A 25,570-nucleotide genomic window follows, 5' to 3' on the forward strand; every position below is an offset into this window, starting at 1 on the left:
CTCGAGGGCAGTGATGATAAGGTTGGGTGCCTGTGGGTATGGGTAGGGGGAACGCCAACGAAGCAGACACCCCAGGGGGAGTCTGTTACAGACCACCCAGACAGGATAAAGGGGAAAATGAAATGCTCTGTAAGGAGCTGACTGGTGTTTCACAATCACTAGCCCTTGTTCTTGTGGGAGACTTTAATGTGTGGGATGTCTGCTGAAAACATCAGCAGGGGAGAGGCAGCAATCTAGGAGGTTCCTGAGTGTGTGGAAGACAAAGGACAGCTGGCAAGTGAGCTGTCCTGGTTCTGGCCAGGACACTAATTTTTTGCCGCAGCCAGGAGGGGCGTAACTCAGACCTGGAGGTTGTCCTGTACCACCTCACACCTACACAGGGGTGGGTGGGCACAAAGGGGTCCTTTCCAGCCAGGGTAACATCAGTTTTCGTGGGGTGGGCATTTGCAGGTGAATTGATCATCTTTCCTGCACACAACATTAATATCAGTATTGGTACTGTCCATTTCTTACCTCATTGCTGTTGCCAGTAAATTGTTCTTATTTCAATCCTTGATCTTTACCTTTTGTGCCTCTAATTCTCATCTGTTTCCTACTGGGAGGAGTTGAGCAAGCTGTGCATGGTTTTGAGTGTTTCAGTAGAAATGCTAAATGGGGGAGCACCATTCCTGAACCACAACATGACCATATCAGGGGCGGTGGCCTCATAGATCTGCTGTTTATGAACAGAAAAGGGCTGGTGGGAGATGTTGTTGGAGGCCCTCTTGGGCACAGTGAAATGATAGTTTCCAACCCTTGGTAAGTAAGGAACAGGGTCAACAAAACCTCTGCCTTGGGTTTCTGGAGGGTGGGCCTTGGCATATTCAGAACACTGGTTCAGAGATTCCCTTGGAATACAGTCCTTAATAACAAAGGGGTCCCATGAAGGCTGGCCATGCTTTAGAGAGGAAATCTTGAAAGGCGGAGAAGCAGACTGTCCCTATGTGCTGGAGGAAGACCAGCCTGGTCTTCCTGTTCCTCCTGGCTGAACAGGATGCTTCTGTAACTTAAGGAAAAGAGGTTATGACCCTTGAAAGAAGGGGCAGACAACTCGAGAAGAGTACAAGGATGATGGTAGGTCAAGGATCTCCTTTGGTAGGAGAGAAAATTAGATAAAAGCTCAGCTGAAACTCAATCTGGCCACCACTGTGAAATAGAAAGTGTTTTTATAAATACTATAACATCAAAAGGAGGGTCTAGGAGAATCTTTATTAGTTATTGGATACAGGGGGGACATTGTCATTAAGGGCAAGGAAAAGGTTGAGGTACTTGGGTTCTTTGCCTCAGTCTTTAACAGAAAAATCAGTTATCCTTAAAGCAACCAGACCCTGAGCTAGTACACAGGGACAGGGAGCAGCACCAACCTCCTGTAATCCAGGAGGAAGTAGTGAGTGACCTGTTTGTGAGCCATTAGACCTAAGTCCATGGGACCAGATGGGATTCACCCACGGGCACTGAGGGAGCTGGCAGGAGAGCTCACTGAGCTGCTCTGCATTTGTCATCAGTCTTGTACAGCCAGGGAGGTCTGGGTTGACCAGTGTGATGCCCAGCTACAAGAAGGGATGGAAGGAGGATCCAGGGAGCTACAGGCCTGTCAGCTTCTGTAGTGGGATGGAATATATCATGAGTGTGATCACACAGCACATGTGGGAAAATCAGGGGATTGGGCCCAGCCAACACAGTTTTGGGAAAGGCAGGTTCTGCCTGACCAACCTGATCTCCTTTCATGATCAGGTGACCTGCCATGTGGATGAGGGGAAGGCTGTGGATGTATCTACCTAGAATTGAGAAAAGTCTTTGACACCATCTCCCACAGCATTTTCCTGGAAAAGCTGGCAGCCCACAGTTTGGACAGGAGCACTCTTTGCTGAGTTAGAAACTGTCTGCACAGCCAGGCCCAGAGAGTGGAGGTGAATGGTGTCACATCCAGCTGGGGGCTGGTCACCAGTGGTGTTCCCAGGGGTCTGTGCTGGGCTCAGTCCTGCTTAATACCTTTATTTATGGTTTTGGTGAGGAGGTTGAGTTCATCTCACTAGGTTCACAGGGGACACTACATTGGGTAGAAGTGTCAACCTGCCGGAGGGCAGGAAGGCTCTGCAGAGGGATCTGGACAGGCTGGATTGATGGGCCAAGGGCAAAGGTGTGAGGTTCAATAAGGCCAAGTGTCAGGTCCTGCCCTTGGGTCACAACAACCCTGTGCAGGCTAGGGCAGGGTGGCTGGAAAGAGGCCCAGTGGAAAAGAGCCTACGGGTGCTGGCTAGCATCAGTCTGGGAGTGTGCCCAGGTGTCCAAGAAGGCCAATGGCATCCTGGCCTGTATCAGCAATAGTGTGACCAGCCTGGCACTGGTGATGCCACACCTTGAGATCTGTGTTCTGTTCAGGGTCCCAATTCAGGAGGAACATTGAGGTGCTGGAGTATGCCCAGAGATGATTGATGGAGCTGGTGAAGAGCCCAGGAGCAGCTGAGGGAATAGGGCTTGTTCAGCCTGGAGAAAAGGAGGCTCAGAGGTGACCTACCCTCTCTGCAACTCTCTGAAAGGAGGCTGTAGCCAGGTGGGGGTCAGTCTCCTCTCCCAGGCAACCAGTGACAGGACAAGATGACACGGTGCCTCAAGCTGCACCAGGGGAGGTTTAGGTCAGACATCAGAAGATTTCTTTACAGAAGGGGTGACTGGACATTGGAATGGGCTTCCCAGGGAAGTGGTGGAGTCACCATGCCTGTAAGTGTTCAAGGAAAGACTAGACACAGCTGTGCCATGGTCTAGTTTACCTAATGATGTTCATTCATAGGCTGGATTTGATGACCTCAGAGGTCTTTTCCAACCTAATTGACTCTGTGGTTTTGTTAGAGGAGACAAGATGCCTGGGAAGGGCACATGATGCTTCCAATAATAGGTTTTCACTTTTTCAATGTTCTCCTCTGCAGCTATGCAGTAACCTGCCTGCCCAGCAAGTAGAGAAAGCTTAAGGAAGTGACACAGGGATTTGGCTAGAGGAGGGGGCAGGTCCCAGCAGGGCTTTTGGAGGTAGTCCTCCTTGTCATGGTTTCACAGGGCTGTCTTGGGCTCTTAAACTCCTCCCTGGGGCAGATGGGGGTGGTCACTGACTACTGCAGCATCTGCCCCATCCCACACCCTCCTGCCCTCCTGCAGCAGCACTTCCCCTTCCCAGAGGACAAGAGGTGGCAAGGGAGAGGGAGCATTTCTACACCAGCACCTCCTTGTCCCTAGCAGCACATATGCTTGCCTCACATGGCTGCGGGCAGGGGAGCGTGTTAGACCAGCTGTAGTGCAAGGAGGTGAAGGCTTGTGTGTGAAGTCAGGGTACCAGAACTGGGAAACAAAACTGCTGGGAAACAAAACTGCTTCACACCCCTCTGCATTTAACACCAGCATAACCCAGCACAAAAACTTTGCTTTAATGTCCCCCAAAGAGATTGGACAAACACTCTCAGCAGCAACCTGCTTCACCTTCATTTATTTTTGTTTTTGTGTGCATTTTTTTCCAACCACACCACATTTCTACAGCATCTTTACACTATCCACCATTCATATTTCAGCAGTTCCAAGTTTCTCCAGTTAGCCGCTGGTATCACTACATAAGCATTTCACTCTTTCCTACAGATCCAGCCAATTTCCCAGTCAAGTCAGGTGTACAGCATTAGACCTAAAAGAAGATGAAGGTGTCCAACAGACTCAAGAAATGCTATCAAAGCCCATGCTCAAAGCTTGGCATGATTGGAAGTTAAATCAGTTTTGAAAGACATTGCTATTTGGTTTTAAAACACAGGATTACACTCAAGCATTTGCAACTGTATCCCCAGCATCAGTAATTGTCAAGGCTCAAAGTTACAGGTTTGCAAGTTCTAACTGCATTACCAGTTTTACAGAAGTCACATTTATAGTCAGAACCCTCACCATTAGTTAATATCAGAACTGATACTGACCCAAGCCAGTGAAAAAACTATTAAACTCCAATTAAAACCTTTAAAGTATTAAATGTTTCCTAAAAATTAAAAAAAAAACCAACACGAAACCCTATTTGATTACTTAAGAACATTAACAAAGATCTGAAGCATAAGTCCGTGCATGACTGACAAAATCCTTGCATAAAGCAAATTTACAACAAATAACAATACACCCTGAAAGAATGGTGGGGGGTGGGAAAATCAGTCAAGTCAGAAAGGGCAAGCAGAAAAAGTAGAAGTAACATATCTAAGTCTATGAGGATATATAGGGTTGCTACAGGCCACACACAAAAATCAGATGAAAGGTCAAAGCAAAATGTTTAATTTTTTACCCTCCTTGCTTATTCAGGAGGTCATTGGTCAATGTACAGATGAAATGCATTTCTAGGTATAATACCTAAAAAAATAATTTGTACAGGAACAAAATTACTCAAAGCACGTAATTTCCTAAGCTAAAACTAAACAGCACTGAGTATGAAATTCTTTAAAACATTCACCTGCAAAATGAAGAGACCATAAACAGCTTGGAAGACCCCTGCATGTTGACGGACCTGAGCACCTAAGGCAGTGTCTCTGCTGCTCACTGTGGTACAGAACACTGGTTTGGCTCTTATGTACCTCATGTTACTGGCCTAACTAAAAACTAAGCCTGCTCTATTTTTAGTCGTGGTCTCAGTCTAGGCCTCTCCTGTAATGTGTATCACTTAATTCGGCATTAAAACACTTCTCAAGACATGGGAGCAACGTGCTGCTGTCACGTTTAAAGCGAGGGAAGCCTAGCAGATGCAACCGTTGTTGCCAAGCCAGATGAGGTGAGAGCACTTGGTTCATCCACTGTCACTAACAGGAAGATTTCTGACATCCTGCAGGCCTGCAGGTCCAGCCCAGCACAAATGTGACAGTCCAATGAGTTACAGGCTGGAAGAACAAAACAAGCTCAGCACTGTCTGGAGCATCTGGAGCTGGAGCTCCCAATACCTAGGTAAGGCTTGCAGAATGGAAGTCAGAAGTTTGTTCCACACCAACTCTTGCTTACTGTCTATTTAAAAGAGAAGACTGCTACCAAGAGCAGTTCATGATTTCTTGACCACAATGCAAAAAGAATTGCATTTTTCAGAAGTGGTCCATGAAGTTTCTCTACTGACTGTTTATAGATACTGTAAGAAGACACTAGACAATACATTTATAAAACCTATTTCAATTTTACTATATGTTTTTTCAAACTGTGAAAATCTATCTGGCTTGGTAATAAAACAAATTTGTATGCCCTATGCTACTTTGAAAATGTGCTTCACATGCCCAAAATTAAGACAGTTTTCCTATGTCATATACTAGAGAACTTATCCCACTGCTCACTGAGAAGGTGCATCCCCTTTCATACTCATAAAACACTACAAATTGTTCCTCATTTCTGAAATTAATTTGATTTAAGGGACAAGCAGAGGTAACAAATTCAATTGCTCGGGGTTGGCTTTTTTTGTTGCAAGGTTAGAAATATTTTTGGGGGGAGGAGTGTGCCTGATTTTTATATAGGCAAGAGGGGAGAAATAAAATTACCATCATGAAGAGAAAAGTCAAACTAAATTAAAAGACAACAAAAAGAATTAATACTTTACTTCACAAATATCCCCTATTAGTCATAACTTTTAAGGCTTACAATGCTTACACAGTTTGGTTTTTTAGAACACTCTTTTGTTTTATATAGGAGCACGTGAAAGCCAGTTTTAGTAAAAAAAATTCTTCCATCCCCATGTTAAGTTTTGCCATTAAAAAAAATTAAATTTCACTAAAGTCCTGCAGACAAGACTCTGTCCACGAATGATCCCTCAGGCCTGCAGAGCACAGAACTGCTGAAACACAGCCAGAATGTGGTGGTCCAGTTCAGCTGTAAACAGGAGGTTCTCTAGTGTCACCATGTACTGCTGGATTATCTGGTGGTGCTGGCAGATAAAAAAAAAACACAAACAAACCACATATGTTTACTGTTTTTACATTTATATCAGAATAGGCGGAGAAGTCAAGATATGTAAGAACCACAAGTGTTCTTATCTGAATTGTTTAGCACATCTAATTTCCACAACATAGCAGCCATGGATAAGAAAAGCATGATGCAGAGGCACTGCTGACTGCAAGAATGAAGCCTGTACTGAAATGCTGCCTTGTGCTCCCTGTAACTCCTCCCTCATGGACACTGAGCTGTGTGTAGGATCCAATGCCACTGCAGGTATCTTGGGAGAATCATGGTATTTCCTTTCCTCTGAAGACATCTAATACCAGGGAAGGATTCATCCCCAGGGACAATTACACCAATGCTTCCATTCTTCAACACATCTTGTGCTCGCACAGGTATAACCTCCTGTAACTAATCACTTTCATCCAGCCACCTGTGCTTATTAACTGATTTAATACAGAGTCAAATATTCAAAAAACATGTTTCATAGTTATTTACGCACCTCAGTAAAAGGAATCCTGCAATATTTTAATTCACTTATTTAAAACATGTCTATTTTAGCATTCTTGCTTGTTCACAACTTTGCCCTTACTAAAAACACACAGTTAAGTGTAAATCAGTGAAATTCATAACCACATCTTGAAATATTTTTGCAGTATGCTTACAGTGAGGAGATTCTCCACTCAGGATCAGTCACTCCACCTGACTGCGGCAGAGATTTGGCCAGAGCCAGAGAGTTGTGACCTGGCCCCACACCAGCCCCTGGGGACAAGGTGCTGCTGCCACCTACTGCTACTCTCTGGGAGCCTCAGCCCTCCAGCAGCCGAGCTTTCCCAATGAAGCATGGCCCCGCCAACACCCTTCCAACTGAGAAATTAAACTTACCTGCAGGAAGATCTGCTGCAACCTCTCTATACAGCTCTTGTACCAAGGTGTAAATACATCAATTCCACCAGTCTCGCAGCGCACTAAGTGCTCCGTTAACAACATAATGAAACGCTGCAGTAGGGGAGAAAAAACCCAAACTTATTCAGTCTCATCAAACTAAAGAAGAATCCTAACCTAAGGTAAGAAGATCTGGGTGTCAGAATCTTTGAACAGCACTGTGAGAATAATTATTTTGCTTGGCAAATACTGAATTTAGTATGAAAATAAACCAGCTACTTTCTGGTTGTTCAGGAAATTGTTTGCTAGCAGAACTCCTCTACTTCTAAGCACTTGAAACTCTTCAGATCCTGTTCCAAACCAGTCTTTACAGAGGGATGATCTGGATTGACTCTAACCCATGGTAAAGTCATCAACCCATTCCCATATTCTTATTCCAAGACAATGCCCAAGACAGTAGTGATGCTGAAAACTTATAAATCAAGTAACTTTGAAATCTAAACTGAGAAGACACTTTGAACATCATTACCTGGAATATAACAAGAAAGAGATTCTTCTGCTCACTCTGGGCTGACTCTACTTTTTCCTGCAAGCGCTCTATCTGCTCTTCCAGTGGTCCATCTTCCCGATCAGTGCTTCGGTCATCATCGTCATCGTCATCATCACTGTCTCGCTGTAAATGACAACAACACAGGACTTAACCAGCAATTTGACAGGTGTGGATACCATTAATGCCATCCAGTTCCACGTGTGAAAACGTCTGCAGAACTACTGAAGAGCAGCACACAATTCTAGATAAAAATTTGGAAGGAAAAATGCTAATACAGGAACACCCTGGAAAAAAAATTACCAAGATTTCAGAGAAACTAAAGCAAGCATAGAGACTTATCAGAATTAAGGCTTTTTCCTCCAGGAAGGCGCTGCAGCTGACAGCCCAGCTGAGGTGCCCCTACACCAGGGCATGCAGCGTGGGCAGCAAACAGGAGTTGGAAGCCACTGTGCTGCTGGACAGTTTTGACCTTGTTGTCACTCCTGAAACATGGTGGGATGGATCCCATGACTGGAGTGTGACCAACAATGGCCACAGGCTGTTCAGAGGGAAGAAAGAGACACAGAGGGATTGCCCATCAAGAGTTGGGTTGAGTGTGAGAGTCCCTGAAGAACAGCCATGAGCAAGTGTGAAGCTGGTGGGTGATGATCCCAGCCCGGGCAGCACAGGGAGCCTTTGGTTGGTGTCTGTGCCCGGCTCCGACCAAGCAGAGCCGGCGGACGGAGCCTTCCTGCTCCAGCTGCAGGAGGCACCCTGCTCACGGGCTCTGCTGCTGCTGGGGGACTTCAACCACCCTGCCCAGGCTGGAAAAGTAGCTGTAGGCAATCCTTGAGATTCCTAGAAAGCATGGTGGATAAATTCCTGACCCAGGAAGTAGAGAGCCCTACAACAGGGGAAATGTCACCTGGATCTGTTGGTCACCAACGCATGGCAGCTAATGGGGAATGGCAAGCCAGGAGAGCCTGGGATCAGTGATCATGCCTTGGTGGAATTCACAGTCTGAGGGATATGGGTCAGGAAAGGAGTCAAGAGAGGGCCCTGAATTTTAGGAAAGTAGACTTTCAGCTCTTCAGGGACATAGTCAATGAGATTGCCCTGAGGGGCAGTGGAGAGGAACAGAGCTGGCAAACCTCCAAGACAGCAAGAGCTTGCAATTCCCAGGAGCAAGGAATCAGACAAGGAAGGCAGGAGGAGACTGACATGACTCTGCAGGGCACTGCTGGTCAAACTAAAAGGAAATAAGCAAATGGAGAAGCAGTGGCAACAAGGACATGTATCCTGGGAAGAGCATAGTAGGGGTGGGGTAGGGAAGGCCAAGGCAAAGCTGGAACTGAACCTGGCAAGGGACACAAGGAATAACAGGAAAATATGCCAGCCAAAAAAGGGAGGTCAAAGAAGGTGTGTCCCCTGACAGACAATGCTGGTACGCTGGTAACAACAAATGAGGAGAAGGCTGAGGAACTCAAGCTTCTTCAAAAGAACTTCTTTTCATGCCGTCTTCAATGGTAACCCCTCTTCCCACATCCTTTGAGTGGACAAATAGCAGGATGGGGACTGTGGGAGCAAAGTCTCTCCCACTCTAAGTAAAAATCAGGTTCATGACCACCTGAAGAACTTCAAAGTCTACGGGAGCCAAGGAGATGCATCCTAGAGTCCTGAGGCAACCAGCTGATGTAGTTGCCAAACCCCTCTCCATGACATTTGAAAAGTTGTGGCTGTCAGGTGAAATCCCAGGTGACTGGATAAGGGAAAACATTGTACCCATCTTTAAAAAGGGTAGAAAGGAGGACCCCTGGAACAGCTGACCTGTGAGCATCACCTCTGTGCCTGGGAAGATCATGGAACAGATCCTCCTGGAAGCTGTGCTAAGGCACATGGAGGAAAGGGAAGTGATTTGGGACAGCCAGCATGGCTTTACCAAGGGCAAGTCCTGCCTGACCAGCCTGCAGGCCTTCTGTGATGGAGTGACTCCACTTGTGGACAAGGGAAGGGCAGCAGATGTCATTTATCAGGACTTTGTTATCCTGATTAATGACACAGACAAAGGGGTCGAGTGCACCCTCATCAAGTCTGCAGATGACACCAGGCTGTGTGGTGCAGCTGACATTCCTAAAGGACAGGATGCCATCCAGAGGACCTGCACAAGCTCAAGAAGGGGCCCACAGGAATCCCATGAGGATCAACAAGGCCAAGTTCAAGGTGCTGCACCTGGGTCAGGACAACCCCTAGTATCAGGGGACAGGCTGGGGATGAGCAGATGGAGAGCAGCCCTGTGAGAAGGACTTGGGGTGCTGGTGGGTGAGAGGCTGAACATGACCCAGCCATGGGCACTCCCAGCCCAGAGAGCCAAACGTGTCCTGGGCTGCATCCAGAGCAGCGTGGGCAGCAGGGTAGGGAGGGGATTCTGCCCCTCTGCTCTGCTCTGCTGAGAGCCCACCTGGAACCCTGCATCCAGCTCTGGGGCCCCAGCACAGGGAGGACATGGAACTGCTGGAGTGAGTCCAGAGGAGGGGCACCAAGATGATGAGAGGGATGGAGCACGTCTCTTACAAGGGAAAGGCTGAGAGAATTGGGATTGTCCAGCCTGGAGCAGAGCAGGCTCTGAGGTGATCTAATTGCAGCCTTCCAGTATCTGAAGGGAGCCTCCAAGAAAGAGGGACTAATTACAAGAGCATGCAGTGGTAGAACAAGGATGAATGGCCTTAAACTGAAAGACAGTAGGTTTATATAAGAAATAGAGAAGAAATTCTTTACTGTGACAAGGGTGAGGCACTGGAACAGCTTGCCCAGAAAAGCTCAGGATGCCCCATCCCTGAGACTGTTCAAGGCCAGACTGGATGGAGCTCTGAGCAAGCTGGTCTAGTGGAAAGTTGGAAAGTGTCCCTGCTCATGGCAAGGGCTTAAAACTAGGTGATCTTCGAGGTCCCTTCCTACCCAGGCCATTCTATGATTTCACAGTTTATTTAAGGGAAACACAGTGAAAGGTAATACGCCTGCTAATTTTATCATTACATTGTAACAAACAACTTTGTTTATAAAACAATCTGGCATAGGTTTTTTCAAATTGTATTTACTGCAGCAAGACAGGTAATTAATTAAAGAGTTCTGAAATCTCAGGGCTTTAAAAAATAATGCACCTAGTGCAAATTCTCTTCTGCACTTGGTGCAAGAACTCAAATGAATCCAGCTAGTTAGCACGACAGGAAGGCTGAAGACTGGAGCCAGTGTTTTGAAGTGGGTACTGCCTATATTCATGATCAAAAAGGCTACTCTCAGGATTAGAAAGGGTCAGCGTAGAAACTGATCTACTGACTAGGACCATGACATGCTTCACTGCGTCAAAAACAACACAACACCACCACCACCCACAAAATACACCTAAGCTCAGGTGACTAAGACTTAAACAAGACTACAAGGCATATCGGAGGAAAGACAGGATCTGATGGATTATGGTAAATTCAAACACAAGACACTACTTTAGTATCATATACTTGTTTCTGTGCAAAGACATCCATAAATCACCAGTTCAAAACTTTAAATATCTGTAAAAGAAGCATGTGTAACTTGGGATAAGTGCGTTAACTCACCTACAGCATAGGAAATGAAGTTCACAACCACAAGGCAGGTACAGCTCTGAATCAGTATAAAAAATGAAAACTTACCAGAACAAACAAGAATTTAATTTTATTCTCTCTATAGGAACTTGCCTTTTTCCCATCTATAGTGGTTTCCTGAACTCAAAACACTGAAGGACCAGATAAATCATGTAAGCATTGGACCCATTCCATGGTAAGGGAACACTCTTCATGCTGGGGAAATCAAAACTTCCTCTAAAAGGAATGGTCATGCAGCAGAGCAACAGCCTGCAGAACTACTCACTGTTGCATACAAATGTTTCTTCCTGGCACAATACTCATTTAAAGTACTAAGTAATAAAGAGCTGCAGCAAGAGACAAGGACAGAAATTAAAACACTGATATATTTAGAGATGCCAGAGAAGCTCTTTGCCTCACAGTAAGATCAATGACTGCACCTAAGTCTTCCATAATCACAGGCATTTATTAACTGCTCATCAATGTAGACTGAGAAGGCAACCAGGATGCCTGTTGCTGTGAGTGAAGGAAACAAGATGAAGGCACTGGGATGAACCAACACTGGCAAGCTGAGAGTTATTAGTGATCTCTCAACAGAAGCTTCTGGACAAATGACTTACTTGAGAGCTTTCTTCAAAAAACATCAGCAAGCTCTGTGTCAACATTTTGACATTGACCTCATTCAAAATTTTGGAGGTAGCTAAGGGTTTTATGGAGGTAAACACACTTACAGACCTCAAAGAAACACAGAAATTCTCTCTTGCTTTCTGCAATTCAGAATATTTATAAACTGACTTAATTCTGTCATAACTAAGTACTGCATTCAGGCAAGCTTCCTCGGGCCCTATCTTTTCCAGCTGCCACAGATGAAGACACTCACTCCATTTTACTGGCCCACTTGAGACAACAGAACACAACAGCAGCTGGTTCCTCAACAGTTTGCTGTATTTAATAATGCAAGATCATGCAACCATACTCAGGAAAATAAGTTGGAAGAAGGAAGTGCCATGCCAGTGTCAGGATCCAGCAGCATCCATCAGAAGAACAGTAACAGCCAACTTCTCAATTGCAAATAGCTGTTTCTGTGCACTTCTGCATGGAAGCCACAAGAGCACTCTTTTACAGAATTTACTATAATTTGTAACTGTTCTTACTGTTCTCTAATAAGGTAATTGGAATCCAGATTAGAAGGCAAGTGGAAGTTCATATTGGAAGAGAAACTTGTGAGAGAGAACTTGAACAGACCACATATGTATAAACTCCTTTAAAAGATTTTACTGAATTCTTAAATTAGTATTACAGCTAGGACCAAGAACATGCATCAGATTTTTGATGTCTCAGTGCTACAGCTGACCACACCTCTGCAGACATACTTCCTGAACAATCATACATATTCAGTCCTTCCCAAAATCAACTGTGTGTCTGTACATCAGCATGCAGTCTTATATAACTTGGTTTAAAATTTACAAACAAATTACTCACTCTTTTGTGCTGCCTGGCCAATCTTGCTTTGGTCTCCTCCAGTTCTTTGTGAATCTTCAGGACATGCTTATTCATCTTACGAATCGTGGAATGTAAGATCTCCCAGATATAAAACCTAGGAAAGACACACAGCTCAAAACCACATTACACACTACGTGAAAATAGGAAATGAAATGTCATTTTTAAAGTGAAAAATAAGTGGGAGAATTAGAAAATCTATGTATCATTTAAGGAGACATCTATCTGCCAGAGTGAACGAACACTCAGCATACAGGAAAGCATACTTGTAATGCAGGAAATCTTAGCAATCAGTTCTTTCCTATTTGTTGCACTACACTTCAGAGTCAGAATTTTATTTCATGTACACACTGCAAGAGTATTAACACCTAACTTGACTCCTCAGATCAAACAGTCCCGATCTCAGTTTGCAGTGCACCTGTGGTGGCACAAGTTACATACCACCCCCAAAGGCCAGGACCATGCCCAGCCAGCAGCAATACAACACAGCAACAGACTGTCTAGGAACAGCTCCACTTCAGCAGGCTTAGACACTGCTAGCAAAATTATATGCTAGCAGCAATCTTGCACTGTCATGCCAACATTCATACCCCAATTCAGAAAGAAAAGTGTTAAAGTACGTATTTTGTAGAAAGGGTAAAAGCCCAATTGTACCTTATTCCACTACTGAGTTTTCAAAGATTGAACTATGTACTGGCGAGTTAAAATAGCAAATCAAAGACAAATAACAACCCAAACCAAATTCTTGTTACCTGGTAAAATCATGTGCCAGCTCTGAAGAAAAGATCCAGTTTGCTACTGCAGCACAGTCAACAATTTGCGTCCGAATCATCTTGTCCACAAGCACAGCAATCATCTGTATTTTGTGAAAAACAATACACACAAAATATGTGTAAAACATTCCATCCTCAGATAAAATCAGAGATGACTCGATGCAACACTACATCAAGTGGTATTACTGAGTAATTTCAAATACTTTAACAAACTGGGCAGTCTAGCTTAAAATATTTCAAATGAGGGGATCTGTATCAATTACATAAAGCATTCTAACTCTGTTAACAACCATACCTACTTCTGAAAGTATCACTCCTTATTAGCATACATACTCCCATACAAAAGCAAAAAATACAAAATCAGAGCTGGAACTGAGACCTTGAGAGACACGAGCACTAGTATTTGACATCAAAGTACTCAACCAGAGTACATACACCTGTCAGATCACCATAATGAAGGAGCTGCTGTTAGCCTACTCTCCTTGAACTGCAACAGCCCTCAGACATGACAGGAAGCTTTTCTCTACAGGGCCCATTAACTTCAGGACAGAACGAGCAAGCATCGTGGAGCCAGTGGAAAGGTTTACTTGCCACAGGCACTGCCATGATTCTGAGGGAGTTGCAAGCCATCTAGCAGGCAACTGCAAAGAAGAGTTACTGACTAAAGAAGATGCAAGCTGTTCAGAAAAAGGGCCTTATCTTAGTTACTCATGTGATTGAATGCCACAGTATCTAAGAACCACAGCCTGCACTGTATTTATCCTTACAACCACCCGTTGTCAAATGAGGAAGTGTAACAAACCTCCTTATAAGGAAGGAAAATTAAAATAACTGAATGAATCATACAGAGGACTCAGCACTCAACTTTCAAGTCCCAGGATAGTATCCCTATGCTCTATTTGTCTTTCTGCATTGCCAGGAAGGATTTCTGATTACTTAGCCTGGTCTTCCAAAAAACACACATCTAGGATTTCAAGGAAATATTTAACCTCAATGTTAAAGTTTCTCTTTATGAAGTCACCACCACCAGCTTGCTTTTAAATCCAGGGACTACTGGCTCCTGCTATTAAGTCACTACCTGCAGCACAGACCACTCATTAGTGCTTTAAGCCATATAAGCATTGTTGGTCTGAATCAAATCAAAGGATGTTCCCACAGACGTGGGAGTAGGGTGAACATCCTGAAAACAGACTCTGGACAAGTGTCCTGCTCTGAAGGCACCATTCCTTCCATGTGACAAGGAGGTTGAAGATTTGGGAATAAGAAAAAAGTTCTTGATCAGAAGCAAAAACCACTGAACTACAGTAGAAGCAAGAGAAGAAAAGTTCCATGATTAAGTAGAAGAGCAAATAGCAGACTTTCCTAAGTTTTGCACATGAGATTTTTTAAAGGGATCTTGATTTATTAATAAAAATGTAACATGACTATCTAGTCTGGATTTGAAACCTCCATCTCAGTTTGGTAATGCTGTGATACAAAGGAATGAAGAGGAAGCTGATTCAGGTATTACATTGCAGTAATGAAATTTCTTCTGATCCAGTTAAAAGGCAGCAAAAAGTAGGTCAGACTGTAAATGTCACATTTGCAAGGTCAGTAAGCTGGGTAGTAAGTTAAATATATATTTTTTTAAATCCTCATTTTATGATGGTTTTTAAGAGATGTAACAGCTTGCACAGGTATCTTCTAGGTGCTCATTTTTTCCATTAGAGAATGGACGACAGGTCTAGTAGAAGATGCAAGAAGTTACTCCTAGTTCTCAGTGGCATCACTTCTTATAGTCTGGCCTCTCTGCAACTGAGAGGCACAGTTCACTTTCCAGCAAGACAAACAAACGGGCAAGGAATACATGAAGTAACGAATGCAGGCAAAGTCAGCCCAAGTTCCTCATTGATTTCTATTCATAGAATGACAGCTGATGTTAAACATAATTGCTGAGAAGAAACAGAACGGCTTAAACAACTGAGACATCTTTTGTAGGTCTTTTAGGATGTCAACTCCTCTGGCCCGAGAGTGAACATTATCCCAGCACTGTCAGACTGATCTGTTCTGAACAGCCACTACTGCAGCTCTACTCACCCTGCCCACACACAACAGTGACTCCAGCATGAGCTCTGTGTAATAACTGGACAGCTTCCACTAGCAGTTGTTGTGGGGAAAAAAAAAAAGCCCTAAAATCTCTAGGCTTCCACATTTCTAGGATTGTGGCCTGTTTTAGAAATGAGATCTACATCTTGTTTAAATTTATGTTGCTCTCAAACTTGGAACAAAGCCATGGTTTCAGCAAAAGTTATTCTCTTGTTTAACAACCAGCATAGTTTGAATCTGAGTCTTAAAGACAGTCCTAGCTCTTTCACAGTGAATTCTTCCCGAGAAAGAAGCAGTACCACTGATGGCATATGTTTTATGGCCTTCATTTGAGTAGTAGCAACAATAAAAAAAATCTAAACTTTCTTTCGAATGACAATAGACAAATCTTAAAGGATATAAAACAAACTGTACATTTTTTTATTCATATACGACCTCTGTGAGCTGAAACTCACAAAGATCCTTGATATTCCAGCCTCTTACCTGTGGATGATTCTTCCAAACCTCATACACAACTCTCAGAACATGAAGCTTCCCTTCATCACTTTCAGCAAGCGTTTTGAAGACTTCATGAAACCTTTTAATAGAAGTAAGTAGTCAATGGATAGGCTGGAACCAGGTCAAAAGAGCAGCAGATATAAGGCAAGTGGTTTACATTGGCCAAAAGAAAATTATGTGCATATGTACAGCATTTCTTAGACAACTGTTCCCTGGAAAATATTACCATCCTGAGCTAAAATAGTCTACAAAGAAATGACATCTCCAAACAGCAACTTACATGCTAGTGGTGAACCTGCTTCCTAAAGCTAGGCTACATTTCTCAGGCTCTCAGAAGCAGGAGGCACTTTTCTGCTTCGTGTGCTTATCTATACACAGCTGAACTGAAATTTGCTGCCGTTTTAGCCTTAGACTTCCTCTTAACGTATTTCTCTAACTTCAGACACTTATCTTAAGTGCCTCTTTTCCAAGGAGAGGCTGCTAAAAGCACCTATTTTAGCAGTTACTCTGACTGCTACACTGCATTCATAGCCCAGCTTATTGTAATACAACTATAAAGCATAAGAGGCTCTTCTTGATCTCTTGGCTGCCACTGCTGTTGTGCAGCAGAGAAAATATCATGGTCTAAGCATTTGAATCACCCTGCCTCTTTTACTCCTGACTGCAGGTTACTACCTGCAGATTCTTATCAACATTGCCTCTGTAGAGCTTCCAGGTGCACATTTTTGTAGTAGTTTTATCTGTCTTTAGGGCCAGATAGAAAAATAACTCATTAAGATACATGTGACTACCTTTCATGTAACAAAACCCCTTAAAATCAACTCCAAATCACAAAGGATTAAAAAACATTACACTAATTTAGCTAAAAATGGTGCAGTAAATTCTTTGCAGTTCCACCCTATCTTTACGGGATGAACTCTAAACTCTTAGGATGGATTTTACTCTGCTTTGGTAGACAGAAGAAATGAACAGCAGACTATTTTGAAGTTTCATGTTTTCTTTTTCTTTCCTTTTTTTTTTTACACAAATATAATTGTCCTAGATTCATATTCATAGTACAAGATATTGTGATGGCAGCTACCCAGTCACTGAAATGTAGGGAGAATCCCTTTTTCTTTGCCATAATCAGCAAATAAGCAATACAAAAATGAAGTAATTTTCCAAACCTGTCTCATTTATATCACATGGCTGCAATGTATACATTTCTGTTAATTCCATTCCTAATGCATAATACATCTATATGTATAATGTAGGATTTACACTACCATTCCTTCAGTAAGCATGTCATTAGCTCTCCTAGTCATATTGCTTTGTGGAGTACCAACAATGCTGAAGCTTGCATTCCCCTTCTTTTATCATGCATTTCACTGTCAGAATTAAACTGTTCTGTGAGCCCCAAAATAATGCAGATATTATACTTACTTTGCCAGGGCGCTGAAGGAGTGGCTGAAAGACTTTGCAGCTAGATGGAGCAGAGTCTGAACAAAGACTTCTATTTTCAGAGGGTTGAAAGTAAATCCTTCACCTGCAAATTATTTGAAGTTGAAACTATTAAATACTTCAAGTACAGCATGTAAGCTACTCATACATGAAGGGATGGAAGCTCTTAGGGCAGAAGCACTGAATTTCAGAACTGCCCTCTGCCACTAAAAGCAAAGGGGATGTTAAATTCTTTTATTCCATCAATAATTGCAAGCACACCTCAAGCACCAGGTTATCTCTGTAAGAAAAAACAAGCAGGCCTCTGCATATAAGATGTTCACAGATAAAAACTAGCAGTGGTGTATTTGCTGTTCAATTGAAACCAACTACTAGAAGGAAAAGCATACAGGTCTGTGAACCAACACATTCAGCTCCAAAGCATGGCAGATCAGTCTACACACAGAATAAATGACAATTTGTATCTTACCATCATCATCATCCTGGTTTGGATTAGGTACATCTTTTAAAATGCTGAAGATTTCATCATTGCTGGCCTTATTTTTAATTGCGATTGTTAAACAGAGTGCCACAGTATATCCAGGAAGAGACCCTGAACAAAAAACAAAAAAAGGTCAATAATGTGGAAAGGCAAGTAAGCACTTTTAACATCAGTCTGCCCCTCAGAGAAACAAGTACCCTTCCCAGCTACACCTAAAACTTGGTGTTTCTAATATCATTGTCAACCTCAATATGCCATAAAATTGATCAACACATTTTCTGGTCTTCATGTTAAATTCAAAATTTGGAGTAGAACTTTTAGATGTGAGCTCAAGCAATCACATTCCTCACTAAAGCTCTACTTCAGTTTCCACCAGGTTTCTAAAAATACAATACTTCCTTGTTTTTCCTCACTATATCTTTGATGATGACACTTTTATGCTTAGGACTGTATTTACACTGAGCAATAAAAGGAATAATAAGGTCCCTCTCTACTTCAATCTTTATGGTATCTGTTCCTTCTGTATGCTCATTAAATCATGTTTACTGGTAAAATATTCTAGTGCTCCATGAAGTTCAAAAAATAATTTCTCATTATCACTTCAGATGCTGATTTCCATAGTATTGTGCTCAAACAGGTGAAATAGATGAATTGTCCAATTTCAAACTTCTGGCAAATAACACTGCACAACACCACAGCCATATCAGCAATAGTATCTTGATGTATCTGGATTTTCTTTGCTTCATAAGTAGCAGACAGGATTTTATTAGAGAGATCCAGGTTTAATACATATTAATTGTTCATGTGAAGCATATCTACCCATATGAAAATCGTGTCTATTTGATCTGTATTCTTTTTTATCAAAACAACTCATATTACAGTCAGTTTAGTGTGCTCCCTTGCTCTGAAATACTTCTTCAACTTGACTACTAGTAATTTTAATACTTACTATTGCTCTCATCTCCGTATTTGTAAATGCACACTGGATTAGCAGGACTGAGGACAGAAAAACTTGCAGGAACAATGTCTATTATTCGCTGATGGTAGGAGAGTCTGCAAATAATAAGTTCCACAGCAGAATTAAAAAGGGAATAACACCACAGCTAATTAGTTCTTTATAATGTTTTTCTGTATATAATGTCCATAGAACAAGATTCAGGATTCCTATACAACAGAATGGTAGTTTCTGCAGGGTAGTAAGAGCTGAATAAACCAAACTTATTAGAATATGCTTTCTCTTTTAACTCTGTGATGTTAGAGTTTCATCTTCATACAATTAATTTGCCTTGTGAAAAGGCTGCCTGGTAAGAAATTTTATGCAAAAACCTGTACTGCAGAAAGCTAGTAAGATGTCAGTATTCAAAGTAGGAAAAATATTAAACCAGACATCTTCATTTTACTTTCCAGGTTCATTTCACTCTCACAAAGACTTAATTTGCTATCAGAGTTTTCAGTGAAATGGAAGACTGCCACAGAAAAAGATGTATTTGTTGTGCAGCACAATGCTTTCACACTTCGGACACGGAATTCACCCAAACCTTGATTGTTTTCACGTAAGATGGGGAATAACATAGCCTTTTTCAACTATTTCGCTTTTCTACACCACTCTAATCTTAACAATTTTAAGCCCAGACTACTTATCAGAACTACTGATTATGTAGTCTTGTTGGGTTTGGAGATTTTGTTTGTTTAGATAATTGTTCGTTCATTTAAAGTAAATGAACATCAGAGGCACCTAGAAAAATCAAGACTAGGTTCTCAGTTTTTAGTACAATTAATGGTCAGTTCCCTTATATTTCTGTGAATGCTGAATAGTTTCCAAGAAAATAGTTTAAGTTCTCTTTCTTCCCATGCCTATGGTGAAGCATGTCTTTATGTAACTACAGTGTGCATGGATAGCTCGCTACTGTCTACATCACCTGTTTGTCCCTCTCTTTAACGCAGTGTCCTACAGCAGGTAAACCAGATTAAAAATCATACAAACAACAGACTCATCTTTTACCTGAAAATTAATTTTAAGATTTGATGTGCCCAAGACAAGAGTCAAGTTAAAAGGAATCTGGCGGTATTCAGATGAAACTTTGCCTTGAATGCAACTATGGAAAGATCATACTTACCGCATGCACTTTTCCAAAACCTCTCTCACAAATTTGGGTTTGGGTTTTTCAAGGTCCTGAGTAAGACAATCTGACCTATCAAATGACAAAATACAATGGTTTTAGCAAAAGCATTTTGTTTTGTTAGTCTCTTTTTGGCTTGGTCTGATAAAACAAAACAATCACAGTCTGAAGAAAATGGGGGTGCTGGACCATTGGAGTGTAGGCACTTTAAGTCGTGGAGGTAAGTTAATCACTACTTCCTTATCGGCAATTAGCATTGCTAGAATTTCATCTCATCTCTGTGTGATAAATTCTGTTTCTCCCTCAGCTCTTCTGGCTGATTTCAGATGCATTGCAGGTAAAGAAAAGCCTGAAATACAGTTACTTGCAAGCTTTGTGAAAAAAGTCTCTTGTGAGAGAGATCCACGGAAGCACTGCCATCAAGGAACATTGCGGCAAACTAAAATTAACTCTTTGAAGACTGCTGCCTGGTCAGTTACCATGGATGCATGCCAGGATAGCCACCAAGCACTCAACTCCACAAGAGGACAGTGCATGAAACTTAAATAAAGCCACAGAACCCTATCGGAAGGTTGAATCCCTCTCCACAAGGACTCTCAGGCAGATCACCTACAGAAAGCAGGTACAGTCACAGGCTCTGGAAACTACTCCATGGAGGACTTGGCCTCAAGGGAATCTCCCTTGCTACATGGGTGCCTGGAACAGAAATCTCAGGGAACCTGTGCACAGACATTATTGGGCTCCAGGGAGCCCCTGCTACAGATTCAGGTTCAAAATCTGGCACAGTAGGAACAGATGGCAGGGCAAACTCTGAAGGAACTTCAGGCACTAGGATTTGGCAGGTGGCAAAAAGACCACAAGGTCTGTAGGATAAAAGTTATAATGAAAGGTTTAGGGTAGGGCAGAGAGCAAAACAACAGAATGAATTCAGGATACAAAGAGTAAGCACAAAACATTGAAGTAAAGAAAAGGTATGTGGAGGCATTTCGTAAAGTTTGTTAGCAACTGACAGAAAGTACAGGACAAATTAAAGGGATCACATTTCTGCTTCCCTTCTTTAAGGAATGCATACACTGGCTTGAGTTCACCAGGGACAATACAGTGATTAAAGAGATTACCAAGATAATCTCCTACTGAGTGCTGGTGGACAGATAACAAAAAGTCTCTGATAAGCTAGAGGAAAGCCATTAACAGGGTCACGATACTGTGACACTTTCTGGATGTGTTTGAAACGTTAAAGTTTTAGCAATATCAGGTTTGAATCCAAAGGATATAAACTTACCAGTCTTCCCAGCTCCAACGGAACTGAAAGTTGCTCAAGTGGTGCGAAAACCAGTTAATGAATCTTAATTAACAGAAAAAAAAAAAAGCTCTGTTAAATGTCAGAAATGCAGAAAAACTTTCCGTTGAGCTTTTCTTATAAATGCGTTCCACTTTTCCAAGACGAGCCTAAACTCTTTAAGCTATTACAGCATTAAACAGGTTGTAAAACCTGAGATACAAAGGACTCAGTTTGGAAAGTCATAAAGGTTTTATGGACAAATAGCCTGTCAAGTATTTCACATGAACAGATCAAGTATTTAACAACCAATTAAAATGTAAACTTACTGTGAATACACAACTTCCACATTTTCAATGAGTCATTAAGCACTCTCCTACTCAATGCAGACTTCATTGAAAGGCTAAAATCACCACCATTCTCCTCCTCTGGGTGGCACATATGCCATCAACTTCTCTTCCAAGTCATGCCCCCAACCACTAGGGAGTAGGCACAGTGTGTAGCAGAGTGCTACAGTGCAACCATGAACAATTCTTAACTCAGAAAAATTGTCACCGATCTCAACTGTCCTGCACAAACAGCTGGACTTGTCACCTGCGGGGGGGCATTCCTGGGAGGAGAGGCAAGCAGTAAATCCTCCACCTTCTCTGGAGATCACTCAAAGCCAGAGCTCCCAGAACATTTTGAATAACATCAGGTAGCTCTAACAAGATACTTTCTGACTACTCTTTCCACAGCCTCTTTGCTTTCTTCTACACTGGATATCAAGGAATGTTTTCCACCATCTCCAAAACACACTTACCTGTCCACACATGTGGTATTCATTGTATCCAAACGCATGTAGAGCATTTCTGTGGCTTGTGCAAGCTTCAAGTTTCTTATTAAGGCTTACATAAAAGAAGTAGGTAAGTCAGATGTTTTTCCTTTCCAGTTTTAGTAGAATGTCATCAACTTTTTGTACTGGAAGCTCCCTGAGCCTACTCCAAAATCAGGTAAATCCACAGTAGACAAAGCAAAGAATATTGTGAGTTCCACCCTGTAATCCCAACCTCTTCTTCCATTATGGCATTAGCCATCAGCCAACAAGACTGCTGGCTTCTTCCACAGAAGGACAGAATTCACATCATGCAACAAGCAGTGCAAGTGTTACAGGAAAAGTTTCCTGCAGATACTGTGAAATATTAATAGTATTTATTACTGTCCCATCAGCTACAGAACAAACAAAGACTTCATTTCATAAATGCTCCTCAGGAGCACAGAAAGGATACAACTTGTGGTAAGGAGCCAGGCTGAAGTTTGCACAGCTCAATCAGCAGCGTTGTGTACATGACTTCAATATGCGGTGGAGACGGCAGCTGAAACAACTCTGCAAATATTACCTGTGGGAGAAGAAATCACAGAATAAGAGCACAGTTCAATGTGTCCTGCACAACTCTCAGCTTCTCAACAGTGGCCATCAATCTTAAATAATTACCTATCCCAAAACACTTATATTTTTCTATCAAATGCACATTCCAGGAAAAAGAGAAAGAACCAGTAAGAGGCAGCTGTATTAGTAGAGACAACACTCTACTAATACAGTCCACTTCAACTGCTCTTATCAGTTCATGCCAACACAACACCAGCATTACACTGTATTATGTCTAACAAACATAACATGTAAGTGTAGAAATGGGCATAGTTATAACATGACCCACTGCAGTGATACCATATGATCTGAGAAATGCAGAAATAATCTGATCTAGTTGAGTAGTAAATAATGAAGCCTAAGCATTTAGTATGAAAAGAATACGTGCATTAACACTACACTTTTATATTTTCCATTATGTCCTCTTTTCTCCTATACAAAACCACATATAAATAAAGTCACAACTTTAAACTGAGAATTACAACTAGCATTTCATACAACAAATACATATGCTCGCCACCCCTTGGAAAAACCCTTCTAGGAAACATGAAAATAATCCTGCAGTAAGCATTTGTGGTTTTAAAGTTTGCCTATAATAACAGCATGTCAACCTCTGAGTGCTAGGCAAAAAATCATCACTGTACAACATCCACCTTTGAGTTTCTGTTATCTCTTTAAATTTCTGAATAATGCTTAAAGGAGCCTACTTGTATAACAAATCAACATCAATTTCTAAATTTCGAAACATCACGTGAAAACACATTGGCTAGAACTTGTTTTTCTAAGGACGGACTCAAAAGCATGAAGAGACTGTAAGATGCTGGGGAACCTTTCTGTGTCAGCATAATTTGGATATTTTGTTCAGAATGATATGGCCAAAAGGTAGGGAGAACTCTGTTGGGCAGAAATGGCTTAATGTTTTAAGATAGGAAATAATAACTGGACAATCAGTTGGATTCTGAAACTCAGTGAAATTTCATAAGGAAAAAAAGGAAATTTTTACAGTGTTAGTCATAGAATTTGTACACTTTCAGTTTTTTCATCACTTTTTACAGCACTTCAAGATACTGGATGTAAAATCACTGCATACGCTTCAATGTTTATTAGGAATAATAAAATTATTCCTAATTTCAACACTGCTTAATGTAATAAATTTAATATGTTCTGAAGTGTAAAATTTTTACTCTGCAGAGTAAAAAAATGAACAGAGGTGACCAAAACTCATGCAATTTCACAGCAATCAGAATATTTGGCATTTTGGTGGCAAAAGTAATTCTCAATCCTACTTTAAGATCAATATTCTACATGGGATTATTTCTTGTCATAATTAAAAATTATGACATCATACTGAAAAAATCATACTTCTAATTACTTCTTCATAAAGCCTTTATACAACAAGATGCTTTTATTGTACTTTGTTAATTCCTCTGAATTTTTGCTGATAATTAGCGAATATGGCTCTGCAACTTGAAAATACTTTTCAATGAAGGCATTAAAAGAAGATCTGTGCTGCTTAGCTGGTACATGTAACAGCTACCTAGAATTCTTCAGTAACGAGAATGTCCCAGAGGAAACATATTGCTACTGCACCACAAGCTCTTTTCAGGACTAGTAGGACAAAACAGTTTACATGATCAAAACATAAAATCACGCAGAATGGCTGAGTCTATCTGGATATCATCAAGTCTAAAGCCCCCTGCATACTGCAAGAGTCACTTAGACCAGGTTGCTTAGGGCTGTGTCCTGCTAGGTTTTGAACTTCTGCAACTCTTCCACTACTTAATCACCTTAGCATTAAAAATAGATTTTTCCCATGTTTCAATTGAGTTCCTTGAATTTCAGTTTTTGTATGTTTCCTCTTGAATTTTAGTTTAAAACTGAATGCACCAAGTTAAAATGACAACAAAAGCACAAGACTATCACTCAAGTGTACATAACCTGCTCACTTAAAAGCTGCTGGTTGAATTTAACAAAATTCTAGTTCATTCCCAAATCAAACTGTACTTTAAGGAGCCTATAATGGATCTAACAGGGATGTGTTACTAATGAAATAATGGAGCACCAAAGAGGTGATATCTAAAATCCATACCTCTACTATATGGTAGTTCAAAGGGATCTTGTTGTTTCCTGGATAGCTCAACAGCTGTGCAGCACTGTAAAACCAAAGACACATTAAATTCAGACATAACACAGCAAATGGGATATAAAACTCAAGCAAGAGAATTAAAGAAAATTAAACAGCACCAAACAAATCAATAATCCTTCAAAAATCTGCTATTTGACCCTCAGAGCACTAAAGAAAAGAAATAGCACAAGGACTCACTATCACTGCCTAAACTATGATATGTAACAATGTACTTTCTGTGCAGCAGTAACACTGCTTGAACACTATCCTGCTAACCACAAAGGTTTAGCACAGAAAGTCACAGTGATCTGTAATTGTAGCATGTGTACATGAAAAGGGGAAAAAATTATCCCAAACAATTATATGTTTGGAATGACTTGAAAATACAATTAAGCTAATGTTTGTATACGAAACTCTTATGTTTAAAATGCCTTATCTTTAATCAGCTCATTATCACCTATCACTTGTGCAAAGCAAACAACTACCTCTGGCAAATCTTGTATCTCTCTTTTACTGTCCTCTGAGAATTAATGGAGACTATCCCAGCAACAGCTACAACACCAAATTTCTAGTTTCTGCTGGATCAAAGAGCTGCAACTACAAAACTTTATCACATGCCATCACCACAAACATTACTTCTAGATCTGCTAGTTTTCATACAGAAGTGTGACAGCTGTGGCAAACCATCTTGGTTATGAATTATCCACATCAGACAGTGTTTGGGCAGAAATAAAGAAAAGTGCCCTGACTGCCTCCTGGCACAGCTGAATTGAAACTGATGAAATCTGGCCCTGCAGTGACTTCCCAGACTGAACTCAATTATCTCTGGCATGTAATTCCCACAGGAAGCACAACAAGGAGGTGTCCATAAACAC

At 41.6% G+C, this 25,570-nt stretch overlaps 1 protein-coding gene across 1 annotated transcript in view; it reads right to left on the reverse strand.

Moving 5' to 3' along the window:
• Positions 1-3,490: 3,490 nt before the first annotated feature.
• The window catches only part of NCBP1 (nuclear cap binding protein subunit 1), a 28,707-nt gene continuing 6,627 nt past the window's right edge, over positions 3,491-25,570 (reverse strand). The window contains exons 10-23 of the mRNA XM_054652419.2: positions 24,660-24,723; positions 22,431-22,541; positions 21,965-22,029; positions 21,166-21,228; positions 19,881-19,955; positions 18,713-18,816; positions 17,752-17,874; positions 17,265-17,367; positions 15,828-15,921; positions 13,239-13,342; positions 12,469-12,583; positions 7,373-7,516; positions 6,844-6,957; positions 3,491-5,947 (exon numbers count right to left, since the gene is read on the reverse strand). Coding sequence (XP_054508394.1) covers positions 5,834-5,947; positions 6,844-6,957; positions 7,373-7,516; positions 12,469-12,583; positions 13,239-13,342; positions 15,828-15,921; positions 17,265-17,367; positions 17,752-17,874; positions 18,713-18,816; positions 19,881-19,955; positions 21,166-21,228; positions 21,965-22,029; positions 22,431-22,541; positions 24,660-24,723 — 1,393 coding nt within the window. The 3' untranslated portion in view covers positions 3,491-5,833. The remainder of the gene's footprint in view (positions 5,948-6,843; positions 6,958-7,372; positions 7,517-12,468; positions 12,584-13,238; positions 13,343-15,827; positions 15,922-17,264; positions 17,368-17,751; positions 17,875-18,712; positions 18,817-19,880; positions 19,956-21,165; positions 21,229-21,964; positions 22,030-22,430; positions 22,542-24,659; positions 24,724-25,570) is intronic.

This window comes from Agelaius phoeniceus, chromosome Z (assembly GCF_051311805.1).
Source record: "Agelaius phoeniceus isolate bAgePho1 chromosome Z, bAgePho1.hap1, whole genome shotgun sequence".
In the NCBI taxonomy this organism is placed as follows: Eukaryota; Metazoa; Chordata; class Aves; order Passeriformes; family Icteridae; genus Agelaius; species Agelaius phoeniceus.